Raw genomic sequence first — 15285 nt, 5'->3', positions numbered from 1 at the left:
AGAAAGAAAGAAAGAAAGAAAGAAAGAAAGAAAGAAAGAAAGAAAGAAAGAAAGAAAGAAAGAAAGAAAGGGTTTGAACACGAAAAACTGAGGTCAACTGTAAACCAGTTGGTTGTCAGTACAGCACAATCCCAAGTACAGTGTAGCTATAGCCTAATAGGGCCTCACAGTGTCTATGCGAGCCTCACCATTAACAATCACTTCCCCTGGCCATTCTTCACCATCTTATAGTTTGAGAAGAGCTGCTTACTGCCCTGACTTTGCTTATTTACCCAAGAGGCAAAATGTTTACATATTTCAGTTAACACAGGGACTTTCTTTGATACTGCCTTGATCTGGTATGGCTTTCCCTTTTTTTTTTTTTTTGAGATAGTGTCTCGTTCTGTCTCCCAGGCTGGAGTGCAGTGGTGTGATCTCTGCTCACTGGAACCTCCACCTCCCAGGCTCAAGCGATTCTCCTGCCTCAGCCTCCTGAGTGCTGGGACTACAGGCATTGTAGGACTTTTTCCATTTTACCATACCATGCCCCACTCCACACTATGAAGTGTGTCTGCCTTTGTTCCATGTTCCTCTGATGGACAGTATTTTGCTATAAGTATCCTCAGTTCCGTCAGAACTTAATGTTACTTAATTTTACACAGTGCTCAAAACTGGGGACACACCTGTAAAGGGTTTGCCATCACCAAGATTTTAAACCACCGACATAGACTGAAAGCAAGAAGAGTGCTGTGTTCATTACTGTATCCCCTCCAGCACCTAAGGCAATGCATTTCACATCTTGCTGAGAGCAGATAACTCAATACCTGGAACTAGAAAATTATAGATGGAAGGCATCTAAAGACCAGTTCCCATCATGCCACAGCTGAGAAACTGGAGACCCAGGTGGTTAAATCAGATATTGAGTTAATGTCAGCTGGAATGCAGATGTTCCTACTCTGAGTTGAGTGCCCTTTCCTCTGTCAGGTTGCTTGTTAGCTAAATGAATGAATGACTTTACCACTTGATTTGTATGAACAAAGGAGGCCAGAAAAGAGACTAAAGTTAAATGTGTAATTGTTTGGATAGACTATATTTGCCAAGTTCACTGAAGTTTTCCACTTTCAATTGATTGTTTGCATCCATTGACTTAGAGATATTTTTCATCATTTAAAATGTTCCAATGCATACAAACTCCAGACAAATAACAAGTCAGATTTCAATATATCGTTAACTCCAATTCCTCTATAATCTATAATACTTAAATAATTACATGATCGGACTGATCCGAATATATTTTAATGTCTTTATATGTCAGTGGTGAAGGATGTAAAATCTTCATATTATGTCCCTATTATGTAACTGCTTCAAGAAAACAAAAAATTAATAAAACCTAAAGCATGTAAATAAACTCTGACATGAGTCCATGATATTCACTAGCCAGATTTTCAAACCTCGTTGTCCTTTAAGAGCCCGATTTTAAGCTGGGCGTGGTAGTTTACGCCTGTAATTCCAACAATTTGGGAAGCTGAGGTGGAAAGAAAGTTTGAGCAAGGGAATTATAACCAGCCTGGGCAACATATCAAGACCCAGTCTTATTCTAAAAAAAATTTTAAAATTTTTTTTAAATCCAATTTTTGCCCTTCAGATTTTTTTAAACCAACCAACAATTTGCCAGCTTTTTTGTTTGTTTGTTTGTGTGTTTGTTTGAGATGGAGTCTCACTCTGTTGCCCAGGTTGGAGTGCAGTAGCGCGATCTCGGCTCACTGCAAACTCCTCCTCCTGGGTTTAAGCAATCCTCCTGCCTCAGCCTCCCGAGTAGCTGGGATTATAGACATGTGCCACCATGCCCAGCTAATTTTTGTATTTTCAGTAGAGATGGGGTTTTGCCATGTTAGCCAGGCTGGTCTCGAACTCCTGCCCTCATGTGATCCACCCACCTCAGCTTCCCAAAGTTCTGGGATTACAGGCGTAAGTCACCACACCCAGCCAGCCAGCTTTGAGTTTCATTTCTTTCATTTTCTTGCTCATCCTCAGAGGGAGAGGCTTAAGAAGAGAAATAAAGGGGAAAAACGGGAAAAAGAAAGGCGAAAGGTATAGATACCTCAGGAGCTGACAGGGAGTAGCAGTCAGGCTCCTGGAAGAAACGAGAAATGTAGCAAGGCATGGTCAGGAAACACATGTCTATCCATGCTCCCACTCTCTCTGCCTTTCCCTCTCTCTCCCATCCCTCTTGCCAAGAAGTGAGCTGGCAATCTTACCAATGACAAACAAAATAGATAAAGCCTCCACACTGAGATTTAGAAACCCCACTTTAGCCAAAACTAAGTCACTTACATCAAATTGTACCATGACACCAAGCATTCTTCTCCCCTCCCCTGCAATGGCAATCAAGTGTCATAGAAAAATAGCCTTTTAAAATTACCATGAGCCTTTTATTTTTATTTATTTTTACACCCAGGCTGGAGTGCAGTGGCGTGATCACGGCTCACTGTAGCCTCAAACTCCTGGGCTCAAGCAATCCTCCTGCCTTCACCTCCCAAAGTTGGCTCAGGGTTGATGAGCCACTGTGCTCAGCCAACCATGAGGTTTTTAGAGATGATCTCGTCTAAACCCTTCTCGCCTGTTTTGCAGAAAAGAAAATTGAGATCCCAGAGAAGTGAAGTAACTTGCCCAAGGTCATTCAGCAAGCAAGATAGAACTAGATCCCCAAACTGCAAACTAGCTGTCCAGAGTTCTTTCTTCAATGAGCAATTTAAAAGCTACAGAATGTACAAAAAAACACCCCAACAGTCTAGATATAAAAAAATTACAAAGGCAGAAAAGGGCAGGAAAACTCAGTAAAACTATGAACTTCACCCACCCCACCTCCCAGAAACCCAGTGACAATCAAAGCAGTGTCAGGCTGGTTCAAGAAGTAATGGTGCCTCCAACAATTTAATTGCTCTTCTTCCTCCTTTACCCATTTCTCACAGGCAGAGAAAAAAGACTACTGAAACTTACTTTGAACCTATACAGACGTTTGTTGATGCCTGAAATTTAGGGATTCGCAAATACGTTTTCTGCCAAGAGCTTACAGAAATCACACTCTTAGAGCTAAAACATCAGGTCATTCCATGAGTCTCAAGCCCTGGAGAAAATTAAATGCCTTTCCCAGAAACGGGTCCTCTCCTCTGTCCTGCGCAGGTAACAAACGCTGCTAGAGAGACTTGGCTTCATCAGCTGTCTAAATGCGGACTTTTCAAGAAGGCGACCCAAGAAACTAACATTCCAAAACAGAACTTCAGGAAAAGAAGAAAACTTTTTCTTACCCTTAAAAATAACAGAAACAATAGGATCCGGCTTGCCAAATTTCGTTTTAGGGATATTGCTGGCAGATTCCACAATCACTCGCAGCATGGTTCTTAGCTGGCAGAAAGCAAGTTTCAGCAAACGAAGTGGAGACTCGGGCGCTGGAGCTCCGGGTCGCACCGCCCTGGGAGAGAAGTTCTCTCCCAGTGAAGGGAGGATTTCTCCCAGGGACGGGGCAAGGAAGGGGAAAAGGCAAAATGGGTGGACCTCTGGCGGATTTTACTGAAGGCAACGTGTAAACTGATAGCGAACTCCCCGCGTCTACGCAGTGCCGCAGGCACAGACTTATGAATTCGGGAAACGTGGAAGTGAAAAGGACAAACCCTGAACTAAAAATAATTCCGTGCAACAAATGAAACCAACATGAATTTGGAGCTAAGAAATACGGGTAGGTCAGGAAACCACTAAAATGTTGCTGCCTTTTAGCAATGGTTCGTGAAACTGAATTAATTGATTTTTCCGTCACTGCTTTCATTCTTTTCTGAGTTTCATGGAGTTTTAAAACTTTAGTCATTTTTTTCTTTTGACTTTTCGCTGTTACTTCTCACGCTGTTGAACACACCCACTCAGTAACCCTATGTTCAGCTTTTTTAAAGCAGCTAAAGGGTGCCTCCTACTGGACGGCAAACGAATGACAGAGTTTATTTCAAGTAAACGCGATCCGGGCATGGGGAATATGGCTTTTCAGAACTGATGTACTGTGAGTCGATCCTTTGCTTTATATATATATAGGACTTAACATAGAATTTCTTCAAAACCCCTTCAGAGGTGAGAGCTGGGCGCCTAAGTTTTCCTGGCTTATCAAATGCTGCCAATTGCCTTCAATGAAAATGGAGAAGTGACTCCCCACTGTTCATGGACCTACAGCTGCCCATGGTGTCTTTCTGTCCCAGAGGGTGCATGAAGACAGTGCAGCCTGGCTGAGATCACAAGAGACGGCCAGGGGCTAGTCAGCCAGATCTGAGTGTGAGACTCTGCCTCACCACTCTGAGCTATGTCACCTTAGCAAGTTTCTTTTCTCTTTCTTTTCCTTCCTTCCTTCCTTCCTTCCTTCCTTCCTTCCTTCCTTCCTTCCTTCCTTCCTTCCTTCCTTCCTTCCTTCCTTCCTGTCGCCAGGCTGGAGTGCAGTGTAGCGATCTTGGCTCACTGCAACCTCTGCCTCCCGGGTTCAAGCGATTCTCCTGCCTCAGTCTCCCGAGTAGCTGGGACTACAGGCACGAGCCACCACACCCACCTAATTTTTTTTTTTTTTTTTTTTTTAGTAGAGATGGGGTTTCACCGTGCTGGCCAGGATGGTCTCGATCTCTTGACCTTGTGATCCGCCCGCCTCAGCCTCTCAAAGTGCTGGGATTACAGGCTTGAGCCACCGTGCTGGTGAGCAAGTTTCTTAACCCCTCTCTTCCTCAGTTTCCTCATCTATGAACTGGGGATAAAGGCTGTTATAAGATAAAGGTCATAGCATAGGGGTTGGCACAAAGCACACAGTACTTTGCACATGTAAGAAGTTCATGTTTATTTGTGATCTCATAGCGTTTCTGTTAATGCAGGTTGACTTTAAATCAGGATCTCATATTTCAGAAGAAAAGGCTAAAACTTGGGATGAAGAAACATTGGGCTTCTTTTTGCTTTAGAACACACAATTAAGCAGACCCACCTGTAAATAAACATTTCTAGTACATTGAATAAGCATGAGCTAACCTACAAGAATTCTTCTGTCTCCGTGAGTTTCTCAAAGGCTTAAAGCAAAGAACGAATTACCCAGTGCTGTGTTCATTATTGTATTTAGTGGACATGTCAGCAGTTTTAGTGGAATATAGAGATTATTACTTTTATTTTATCTGTCTGATATTTGTCATTTTTACTGTGAAATATATTCATAGAAAAATGCATACTACATAAATGTGACAGTTTAATGAGCATCCAGGTCAAGACAGAACATTGCCAGCCCTCCAGAAGCCCCTGGAATACCCCATATATCATATCCACCTCCTTCTCCCAGAGGTAACCACTCTCCTGATTTTTTTTTTTTTTTTGAGATGGAGTTTCACTCTTATTGCCCAGGCTGGATTGAAGTGGGGTGATTGGCTCACTGCAACCTCCACCTCCCGGGTTCAAGCAGTTCTCCTGTCTCAGCCTCCCGAGTAGCTGGGATTTCAGGCATGCACTACCACACCTGGCTAATTTTGTATTTTTAGTAGAGACAGGGTTTCACCGTGTTGGCCAGGCTGGTCTCGAACTCCTGACCTCAGGTGATCCATCCACCTTAGCCTCCCAAAGTGCTGGGATTACAGGCGTGAGCCACCACGACTGGCCCACTCTCCTGATTTTTATGGTAATGATTTCCTTGCTTTTCTTTGTAGTTTTTACCGAAAAAACAACAACAACAACAACAACAAAAAACAGTTTAGGTTTGCTTGGTCATGACCTTTGGTGATATAAATTCTTTTGTATATTATGAACTTTACATACATACACATATATTCATATATATAGATACACACATACATATGTTAATACTTTGTGAATTCTTTGCTGTATTATGACTTTATAGAAATGGAATCATACAGAATGGATTCTTTCATATTTGACTTCTTTTTTCTCAGTATTATATTGTGAAATCCATTCATGTAGCTCTACTTACTTCACTCTTGTTGCTATATGGTATTTCATTGTATGAGTTTCCAACATTTTATTTATTTATTTATTTATTTATTTTGAGACGTGACGGAGTCTCGCTCTGTCGCCCAGGCTGGAGTGCAGTGGTGCGATCTCGGCTCACTGCAACCTCTGCCTCCTAGGTTCAAGCAATTCTCCTGCCTCAGCCTCCTGAGTACCTGGGATTACAGGTGCACACCACCACGCCCGGCTAATTTTTGTATCTTTAGTAGAGATAGGATTTCACCGTGTTGACCAGGATGATCTCGAACTCCTTAACTCGTGATCTGCCTGCCTCAGCCTCCCAAAGTACTGGGATTACAGGCAGGAGCCACCGTGCCTGGCCTCCAGATTTGATTAATTCATTCTACTACTGCTAGACATTTGGATAGTTCAGGGAATGGGGCGATTACAAACAGTGCTGTTCTGAACAGTCCAAGACTGTTCTGGCACAAATGTGCATGAGTCTATTTAGAGTCTAATCTATGGGTGGAATTGCTTGCTGGGCCGGAGAGTGTATGCATATCTTCACCTTTACAAGGTAATTCCAAATTATATTCCACAATAGTACTCTTGCCAGCAGTGTATGAGACTTCCTGTTGTTCTAAATTCTTGTCATACTTAACCAATGTTAGATTTTTTACATTTGCCCTTCTGGTGAGCATATAATAGCATCTCACTGGAGTTTTAATTTGCCTTTTACCTATTCATGCGGGAGAAAAAAGACAAATGACCTCCAACCTTACATAATACATAATCAATTACAGGTGGAGTATAAATCTAAATAAGCAAGATAAGACATGTTTCAGCCCAGACGCGGTGGTTCATGCCTGTAATCTCAACAGTTTGGGGAGGCCGAGGCAAGTTTGAGACCAGCCTGGGCAACATAGTGAGACCCTGTCTCTACAAAAAAATTGTTAAAATTAATCGAATGTGGTGGCATGCACCTGTGGTCCCAGCTACTTAAAAAGCTGAGGTGGGACAACCACTTGAGCCTGGGAAGTCCTGGTGGCAGTGAGCCATGATTGTGCCACTGCACTCCAGCCTGGGTAACAGATTGAGACCCTGTCTCTAAAAAAAAAAAAAAAAATCTAGCCAGGTGGTGGCAGCAGCTCACACCTGTAGTCCCAGCTACTTGGGAAGCTGAGGCAAGAGGATCACTTGAGGCCAGAAATACAAATCCAGCCTATACAACATGGCAAGACCTCCTCTCTAAAACAAGTAAGTAAAGAAAAAAATCAAACAACAAAAAAAACACAGAAGAATATCTATACCACCCCAGGATAGGAAAGGATTTCTTAATATGAAAAAATGTACAAATCATAAAGGAAATATTGATAAATTCAATTATATTAAAATCACAACCTACAAAGGACTAGTATTCAGAGTACATAAACAGCTCCAGCAAATTAGTAAGACAAACACATAGAACTCAAGGGAAAAATAGGTAAAAGATTTGAATAGGCACTTCATAAATTAGGAAATGTAAATATGAAAAGGTACTCAACCTCACTGGTAATTAGAAAAGTGCAAATTAAAACTCCAATGAGTTATTATATACTCACCAGATGGGAAAATATGTAAAAATCTAACATTGCCAAGCTTGACAAGAATGTGGAACAACAGGAAGTCTCCTACACCGCTGGTGAGAGTGTAATCAGCAGTAAATTCTCATGGATTTTCTACCATTACAATTCTAGAATCTGCAAATAACGCCTGGGGTGTTTCTTCCTTTTCAATCTTTGTGCTTACTTTATTTTCCCTTTTATTTCTATGTTGATTAGACCTTTCATTATAATATTGACTAGGGGTGGTAATAACAGACATCTTTATCTTTTTCTGTAATTCAAAGGGAAAGATTTCCATACTTCACCATAAAGTATGATGTTTGCTGTAGGTTTCTCATAATTAGCCCTTTAAGATTAAAGGAGTTCTCTTTATTCCTAGGTTGCTAAAACTTTGAGGTTTTTTTTTTTTTTTTTTTTTTTTGAGATGGAGTCTTGTTACGTCCTTCTGGCTGGAATGCAGTGGTTATTCACAGGCACAATCATCGTGCACTACAGCCTTGAACCCCTGGCCTCAAGCAATCCTCTTGCCTCCGCCTCCTAAGTAGCCAAGACTACAGGCAATTGCTTAGCTGCTTTTAAATGCCCGGTTTTAAGGCTTTTTATAAGATATAAAGTTGGATTTTATCAGATGGTTTCACTTTATTGAGATGATCATATGAATTTTATGTTTAATGTGGTGAATTACATTTATTTTATTTTATTTTGAGACAGAATCTCACTCTATTGCCCAGGTTGGAGTGCAGTGGCGTGATCTCAGCTCACTGCAACCTCCCCTTCCTGGGTTCAAGCAATTATCCTGCCTCAGCCTCCCAAAGTACCTGGGATTACAGGTGTGCACCACCACACCCAGTTAATTTTGTATTTTTAGTAAAGACAGGGTTTCACCATGTTGGCCGGGCTGGTCTCAAACTCCTGACCTCAAGTGATCCACCCATCTCGGCCTCCCAAAGTGCTGGGATTACAGGCGTGAGCCACCATGCCCTGCCAATTACATTTATTTTCTAATATTAAACTAACTTTGCATTCCTGAGATAAACTCAACTTGGTTGTCATATCTTATACTTTCCTATTGCTAAATTTAGATTGCAAATATGTTTATATACTATTTATGACTTTTGCATCTATGTTTATGAATAAGACTGACTTGCAATTTCCCGTCCTCATTTTGTCCTGGTCAGCTTTGGTGTGGAGATCATGCTAGCATCGTAAAATGAGGTAGGGTGTGCTGTTGCCTCTTTTTTAATTCTTTGGAAAAGCTTGTGAACTTGGAATTATTTCTTCTGATATGTTGTTCTTTCACAAAATTCATACCTGTATTTATTTTAAAGAATCAAGAAATCCTACCAGATGCTGGTGCAGTGGCTCACGACTGTAATCTCAGAATTTTGGGAGGCTGGGGTGGGAGGGTTGCTTGAGCCCAGGAATTTGAAACCATCCTGGGCAACATGGCAAGACCCCATCTCTACTAAAAATCAAAAATTAGCTGGGTGTGGTGGCGTGTACCTGCAGTCCCAGCTACTTGGAAGGCTGTGGTGGGAAGATCACCTAGGCCTGGGAGGTCGAGGCTGCAGTGAGCTATAATTGTGCCACTGCACTCCAGTCTGGGAGACAGTGGGACCCTGTCTCAAAATAAATAAGTAAACTCTACCAGGCGTTGGGGGCCGGGCGCGGTGGCTCACGCCTGTAATCCCAGCACTTTGGAAGGCCGAGACGGGCGGATCACGAGGTCAGGAGATCGAGACCATCCTGGCTAACACGGTGAAACCCCGTCTCTACTAAAAATACAAAAAATTATCCAGGCGCGGTGGCAGGCGCCTGTAGTCCCAGCGACTCGGAGAGGCTGAGGCAGGAGAATGGATGGCGTGAACCCGGGAGGCGGAGCTTGCAGTGAGCCGAGGTTGCGCCACTGCACTCCAGCCTGGGCGACAGAGCAAGACTCCGTCTCAAAAAAATAAAAATAAAATAAAAAAATAAAAATAAAAAAAAAACTCTACCAGGTGTGTTATAAAATTAGCAGTTCACCTCTCCTTACCTCTAGCATTTCCTGACAGCATTTCCATTTCCAGAGGCCCCAACTTTCAGCTCTTTCCTCTGATTATTTTGGTGTTTATATCCATATCTCCAAGTAACATGCTTTCTTCTATTTTTCACTTTCCAGCATCAGGCATCATCTGTTTCCTAACAGGGAAGATGAGGACTTAGCTGTCTTTTGCCCCTCCTCAAATCCAAACACCTATGTGCACACTTTCTGTATCCCATCCCCCACCACGATAGCTGTACCATAAATTTGCATAGATACATTATTGTGATTGTATAAACACTATTCACAAGCCACGAAGTATACTGCAATGTGCTTCATACATTTTGATCTTGTTTCAACTTATTCTTTTCTTTCTTTCTTTTGGAGTTAATACCTTGTTGGTGGTGGTTTTTAGTGTTTGTTTATTTGTTTGTTTGTTTGTTTTCTGAGACAGGGTCTCTGTCACCCAGGCTAGTGTGTAGTGGTGCGATCTCAGCTCACTGCAGCCTCGACCTCCCCTGGCTCAGGTGATCCTCCCATTTCAGCCTCCCAAATAGCTGGGACTACAGGGACACACCACCACGCCTGGCTCCTTTTTGTATTTTTGTAGAGTTGGGGTTTTGCCATGTTGCCCAGGCTGGTCTCGAACTCCTGGGCTCAAGCAATCTGCACATCTTGGCCTCCCAAAGTTCTGGGATTACAGGCATATACCACTGCACCTAGCCCCTTGTTTTTTGTACTTTAAACTCTTCCCAAATTGTGTAAATTTCCAACATGTTCAAACATATTGGAATTGTATCAATTTCATCTTGAACCCTCCCCTGGGGTCTTTCAAATGGCTCTGATCTGGAGGGTTCTGCTTGGGAGCTACGCATAGCTGCTATCCCTGAGCTGCCTTTCTCCACTTCTCTTTGCATCTCTCTTATTTTGGATCCCGTGTCTTCCCTTTTCTTGGTTTACTTTCTTGGATTCCTGAAGCATAGATCTTCCCTGTTTGAACAGCTTTATTCTACTCTCATATTTCATAGGCAGTATGGCTGGCACAGGATTCCAAGTTCAAAAGCATTTCCTCCCAATATTTGAAAGCATTGTTCCATTGTCTTCTGGTTTCCCATATAGGTCGCTCCCGCCATCTCTAGGAGAGTATCACATACCTGCACCTGTGCTGTGTGACTTGCAGTACTTTTCTATGCAAAGCATGTTGTCCTCTACCCTATTTGTGGCAGACATGGCCACGGGACTGGCTTTAATGGAATGTGGGAATGTGGCTGTTGCGACAATACACCACCCAGATTTCCCTCCGGGAATGAAGGATAAAATACCCCCAGCTGCTGGGAGAGCGGCCAGAAAACCTCCCTCAGCTGTTAGCCCTCTTCAGGGATTGCCTGCACTGAAGAAAATTGCCCTTCCCAAGATCACGTTTCCTTCCAGAAGCAGCCTACCTCCCAATGACTGATCAGCGCAGGGATATGAAGGCCTGGTCCCCTTGCCCCAAGTGGTGACAATCTACAGGGCCATTCCAGCCTCTGGGTTCCCCATGGGGTCAGCAGGAGCCGGTGTTGGACCCAGCTTCCTTCTCCCCGCATCTGTGGTGTTGATCTCATGAATACTTCTTCAGAAATACTTGTATACTGATATCATTTCAGAAATTTTCCCTGGGGAATGCAACCTGTCATGGTTGGGTGCCAGGAGTGGTTCAAGAAAGCAGATCCTAAGATGGGATTTTGAGCTTAATCCTCCACCACCCAGATGGGAATGAAGACCCCTGATAATCTCATCAATGATTATCCCTGGCACAGTACAATTGTAAAATGTGTCACCAATGGAAGGGAACGCATTAGCTTTGTGAAATGTCAAGCAGTTGAAATATGCAGGGAAAACAGTAACTAAGGATTTGGATTTAGGGGGCCATTGCCAAACTCAGTTGACACTCTGGAAAAGTAACAAAAGGCTGAGAGTGATTAATCAGCAATAAATAGCTATGAATGAAAGCCAAGTGGCCTCCTCTCCTGCAGCAGGAGAACTGGGAAAGCTCAGGCCCAGCACCAGAACTTAGTCACAAAAGACAACAAGCTCCAAGGAAGATTGAACCCTCAACCGAGACAAGTCGACTCTGATAAGGTCAAGGCTCTGCTTGGGGAAGGACTGGGACCCTGATACATAGGATGGGGATATCTGGTTGATGTCCTTGAGAATCTTAAATCCCCAAATTTCTCTGAGCCCTCTGAGCCTGGGGGAGCTCAGATTAAAGACAAGCACCCCTCCACCTTGATTGGAGATGATGTGAAGGCCTCTCCTCTGCAAGACAACTTGTTCTTTTCTCAGGATCTGCGAAGGCCTCCCACCCCGGCCATTACCAATATCTACGGTTAAGTCCTAACAACATATTGCTGCCTGGGATGTGCTAGGCCTGCCTGCTGAAGACAGAAAGGGGACACCCCTTGAAGAAACTATAGGACACAACCAATTGGACTGGCAGAAGCTGGAAGAGTTCACATGGGGCTGGATTCTAAGTGTGCTGTGTCGAGGGGCAGTGCAGAACACAAATTTGGATAAAAGAGAGTTGACCAGTATGGGTGTGCTCCCCCAGGATGCTGATTTCATATAGGCCCCCAGAGATGGTGCAAACACGCTACTAAGGTGGCTCCTAGGAACATGAAAAAAGCAATGGCCCACCTTAAGTTAAGAAGAAATACCTGTACTGCCCTGACAGACAGTGGAAAGTAAGGATTGAAATGCTGTGGCATGATCAAGTGGATTTACAATGTAAGGCCAGAAAAGCCACTAGATGACGGTGTTCTACAGGGGCTTAGAGGACACATCATTTACCAAGGCAATGAAGAACACAGTGGTGGAGGGCCATCAGATTCACTAAAGAGTTCAGTCCTCTGTAGGCCAGGACTGAGGTCAGAGATTCTGGTACAGAACCGGGCTGATGGCAGCAAGGACTAGAAGACCGAGAACAATAGAGGCCAGGGGGTGGCACGTTATTGTCAGAAGCCAGGTGTGAGCAGTCACCATAATGAACATCCAGGTTGGAGTAGCAGCCAACCTAAGGTTCATAGAATTATGGAGATGATCAACAGAACACAGCATCCTGGGGCAAAATAGATGGGTGACAAACAAGGTCCCTGCTTGAGAATCAAAATAAATAAGATCAATACAATCAAAATAAATAAGAATGCTGAAGGCCGTTACCCCTGTACAAAGTCACCTTCTCCTGTGCAGTTTCCAGGCCTGGACCAGTCCCAGGACGTGAAGCCTACTGACTAAAGGAAAGGTCAGATCCTCAAGTGGAGGGACCCTCCAACCACAAGGTAAATGTGCATGATAATGATTTCCCTAGCCAATCCCCAAAGGGACCTGTGGCCCTTTACTCAGGTAACTGTTGAGTGGAGAAGGGGAGTACCCAAGTGTTTTGAGGACTTTTAGATACAAGACTCAAGTTGATGTTGATACCTGGAGACCCGAAACATAACCATACCCACCTTGTTAAGATAGGAACACATGTAGCTGGGTGCGGTGGCTCTTGACTGTAGTCTCAGCGCTTTGGGAGGCCGAGGCAGGTGAATCACCTGAAGTCAGGAGTTCGAGACCAGCCTGGCCAATATGGTGAAACCCTGTCTCTGCTAAAAATACAAAAATTAGCCAGGCGTGGTGGCGGGTGCCTGTAATCCCAACTACTCTGGAGTCTGAGGCAGGAGAATCGCTTGAACCCAGGAGGTGGAGGTTGCAGTGAGCCCTGACCACGCCACTGCACTCTAGCCTGCGTGGCAGAGTAAGACCCCGTCTCAAAAAAAAAATGTATATATATGTTATATATATGTTATATGTGTGTGTGTGTGTGTTAGCTTAAAATAATTTAAAACTTTCAAAATGGAAATAATAATTGTTTAGTTAAAAATTGTGAAAATCACTAAGTGTAGTTGCTTGCACCTGTAATCCCAGTGACTTGGGAGGCTAAAGCTGGAGGATCACTTAAGTCCAGGAGTTTAAGGCTGAAGTGAGCTATGATTGTGCCACTGCACTCCAGACTGGCACAGAGTCAGACCCTGTCTTTACAAAAACAAAACAAAAGAAAGAAAGCAGTAAAAGTAGCAACCTAAAGCCAAGAAGTGGGAAGATGATAGCTGAGGGTCATGGCCTGGAGTCACAGCTTCTCTCCCCAGGACCCCAGGGAGAACTCTGGAGGAATGGAGTGAGGGTTGACTCAGATTCCAGGAGGGCTATGAGCTGTGTTTCATTAAGAAGTAGCAGGATTGAGAGAGCTTTAAGGTATTAGAATGGTAGGAGATAGTAACAGGAACTAGTGCAGGTGGTATTTATTTATTTATTTATTTATTTAGAGATGGAGTCTCACTCTGTTGCCCATCTCACTCTGTTGCCCAGGCTGGAGTGCAGTGGTACAATCTTGGCTCACTGCAACCTCCGCCTCCTGGCTTCAAGTGATTCTCCTGCCTCAGCCTCCCAAGTAGCTGGGATTACAGGCATGCACCACCACACCCAGCTAATTTTTGTATTTTTAGTAGAGACGGGATTTTGCCATGTTGGCCAGGCTGGTCTCAAACTCCTGACCTCAGGAGATCTACCCGCCTGAGCCTCCCAAAGTGCTAGGATTACAGGTGTGAGCCACCACTCCCAGCCCGGGCGGGTGGTATTTAGAGAAGAGAGAAGAGGCTCAGAGACTGCTGGTCAGTAGGCTCCAGTCTGACTTCACAACTGTGTGTGTGTGTGTGTGTGTGTGTGTGTGTGTGTTGGGTGTTAGGTGGGAACAATTCACTGGTAGGATATGAATGTGAATGTGCACTTTAGAGACAGCACAGCTTTACACAAAGACAGTGCCTGTGTTCTGCTGTCCATCACAACTGGCTTCCTCACCATCAGAGCTGCCACTACTCTCTCCGCCACCTCTGGCCCAATGGCAGCCTCCCAGGATCCTGTTCAGCAGGCCGCTCCTGCCTTAAGTGCTTCATCTGCAATAACTCCTTTTGTCCTGCAAGCAATCCTATGAGGTAGGTAATAATCTCCACTATAAGTGAGGAAACTGAGGCACAGAAAGATGAAGTAGGCTGCTAAAGGTTATAGCTAATATATAGCAGAGCTGAGATTCAAACCTAAGCAGATGGTTGGGAACTTTCCTGTGGCATCCACACACTCTGGAAACCATGGGGCCCAATTTTGATGTTGCTAAGATGCATATACTGGGTTGAATAATGTCCCTCAAAATTCATGCACAGCTGGAACCTATGAACGTGACCTCATGGGAAATAGGGTCTTAGCAAATACAATCAAGTTAAGATGAGGTCATACTGGATTAGGGTGGGCCCTAAATCCAGTATGACTAGTGTCCCTACAAGAAGAAGGTCATTTGGACATAAAGCCAAAGACACACAGGGAAAATGCTATGTGGCAACAGAGGCAAAGATTGGAATGGTGTATGCAAGTCAGCGAATGGTAAGGATTGCTGGCAACCACTAAAAGCTGGGAAAACACAAGGAAGGATGCCCTGCTACCACCTTCAGAGAGATTGTGCCTTGACACATCAATTTCAGACTTCCAGGCTCCAGAACTGTGAGAGAATAAATTGCTGTTCTTTTAAGCCATCCAGTTTGTGGTAATTTGTCATGGCAGCCAGAGGAAACTAACACAGTGTGGCCTTGCCATTCCTGGACACCATCTGCTCTCAAGGTCTTTGTCCTCTGAGCTTCCCAGCTT

General features: G+C 43.9%; 1 protein-coding gene across 2 annotated transcripts in view; it reads right to left on the bottom strand.

Annotated features, from left to right (window-relative positions):
• The window catches only part of MYOF (myoferlin), a 176743-nt gene extending 173130 nt beyond the window's left edge, over nt 1–3613 (bottom strand). Inside the window, exon 1 of one of the 2 annotated variants that reach the window (XM_055255282.2) lies at nt 3288–3613. In XM_055255282.2, coding sequence (XP_055111257.1) covers nt 3288–3375 — 88 coding nt within the window. In that variant the 5' untranslated portion in view covers nt 3376–3613. The remainder of the gene's footprint in view (nt 1–3287) is intronic. The other variant, XM_055255290.2, reaches the window with a different exon arrangement.
• Between the last annotated feature and the right edge of the window lie 11672 nt (nt 3614–15285).

The sequence above is a fragment of the Symphalangus syndactylus genome, chromosome 2 (assembly GCF_028878055.3).
Source record: "Symphalangus syndactylus isolate Jambi chromosome 2, NHGRI_mSymSyn1-v2.1_pri, whole genome shotgun sequence".
Taxonomy (NCBI): domain Eukaryota; kingdom Metazoa; phylum Chordata; class Mammalia; order Primates; family Hylobatidae; genus Symphalangus; species Symphalangus syndactylus.
This window is presented reverse-complemented; position numbering and strand designations above follow the sequence as displayed.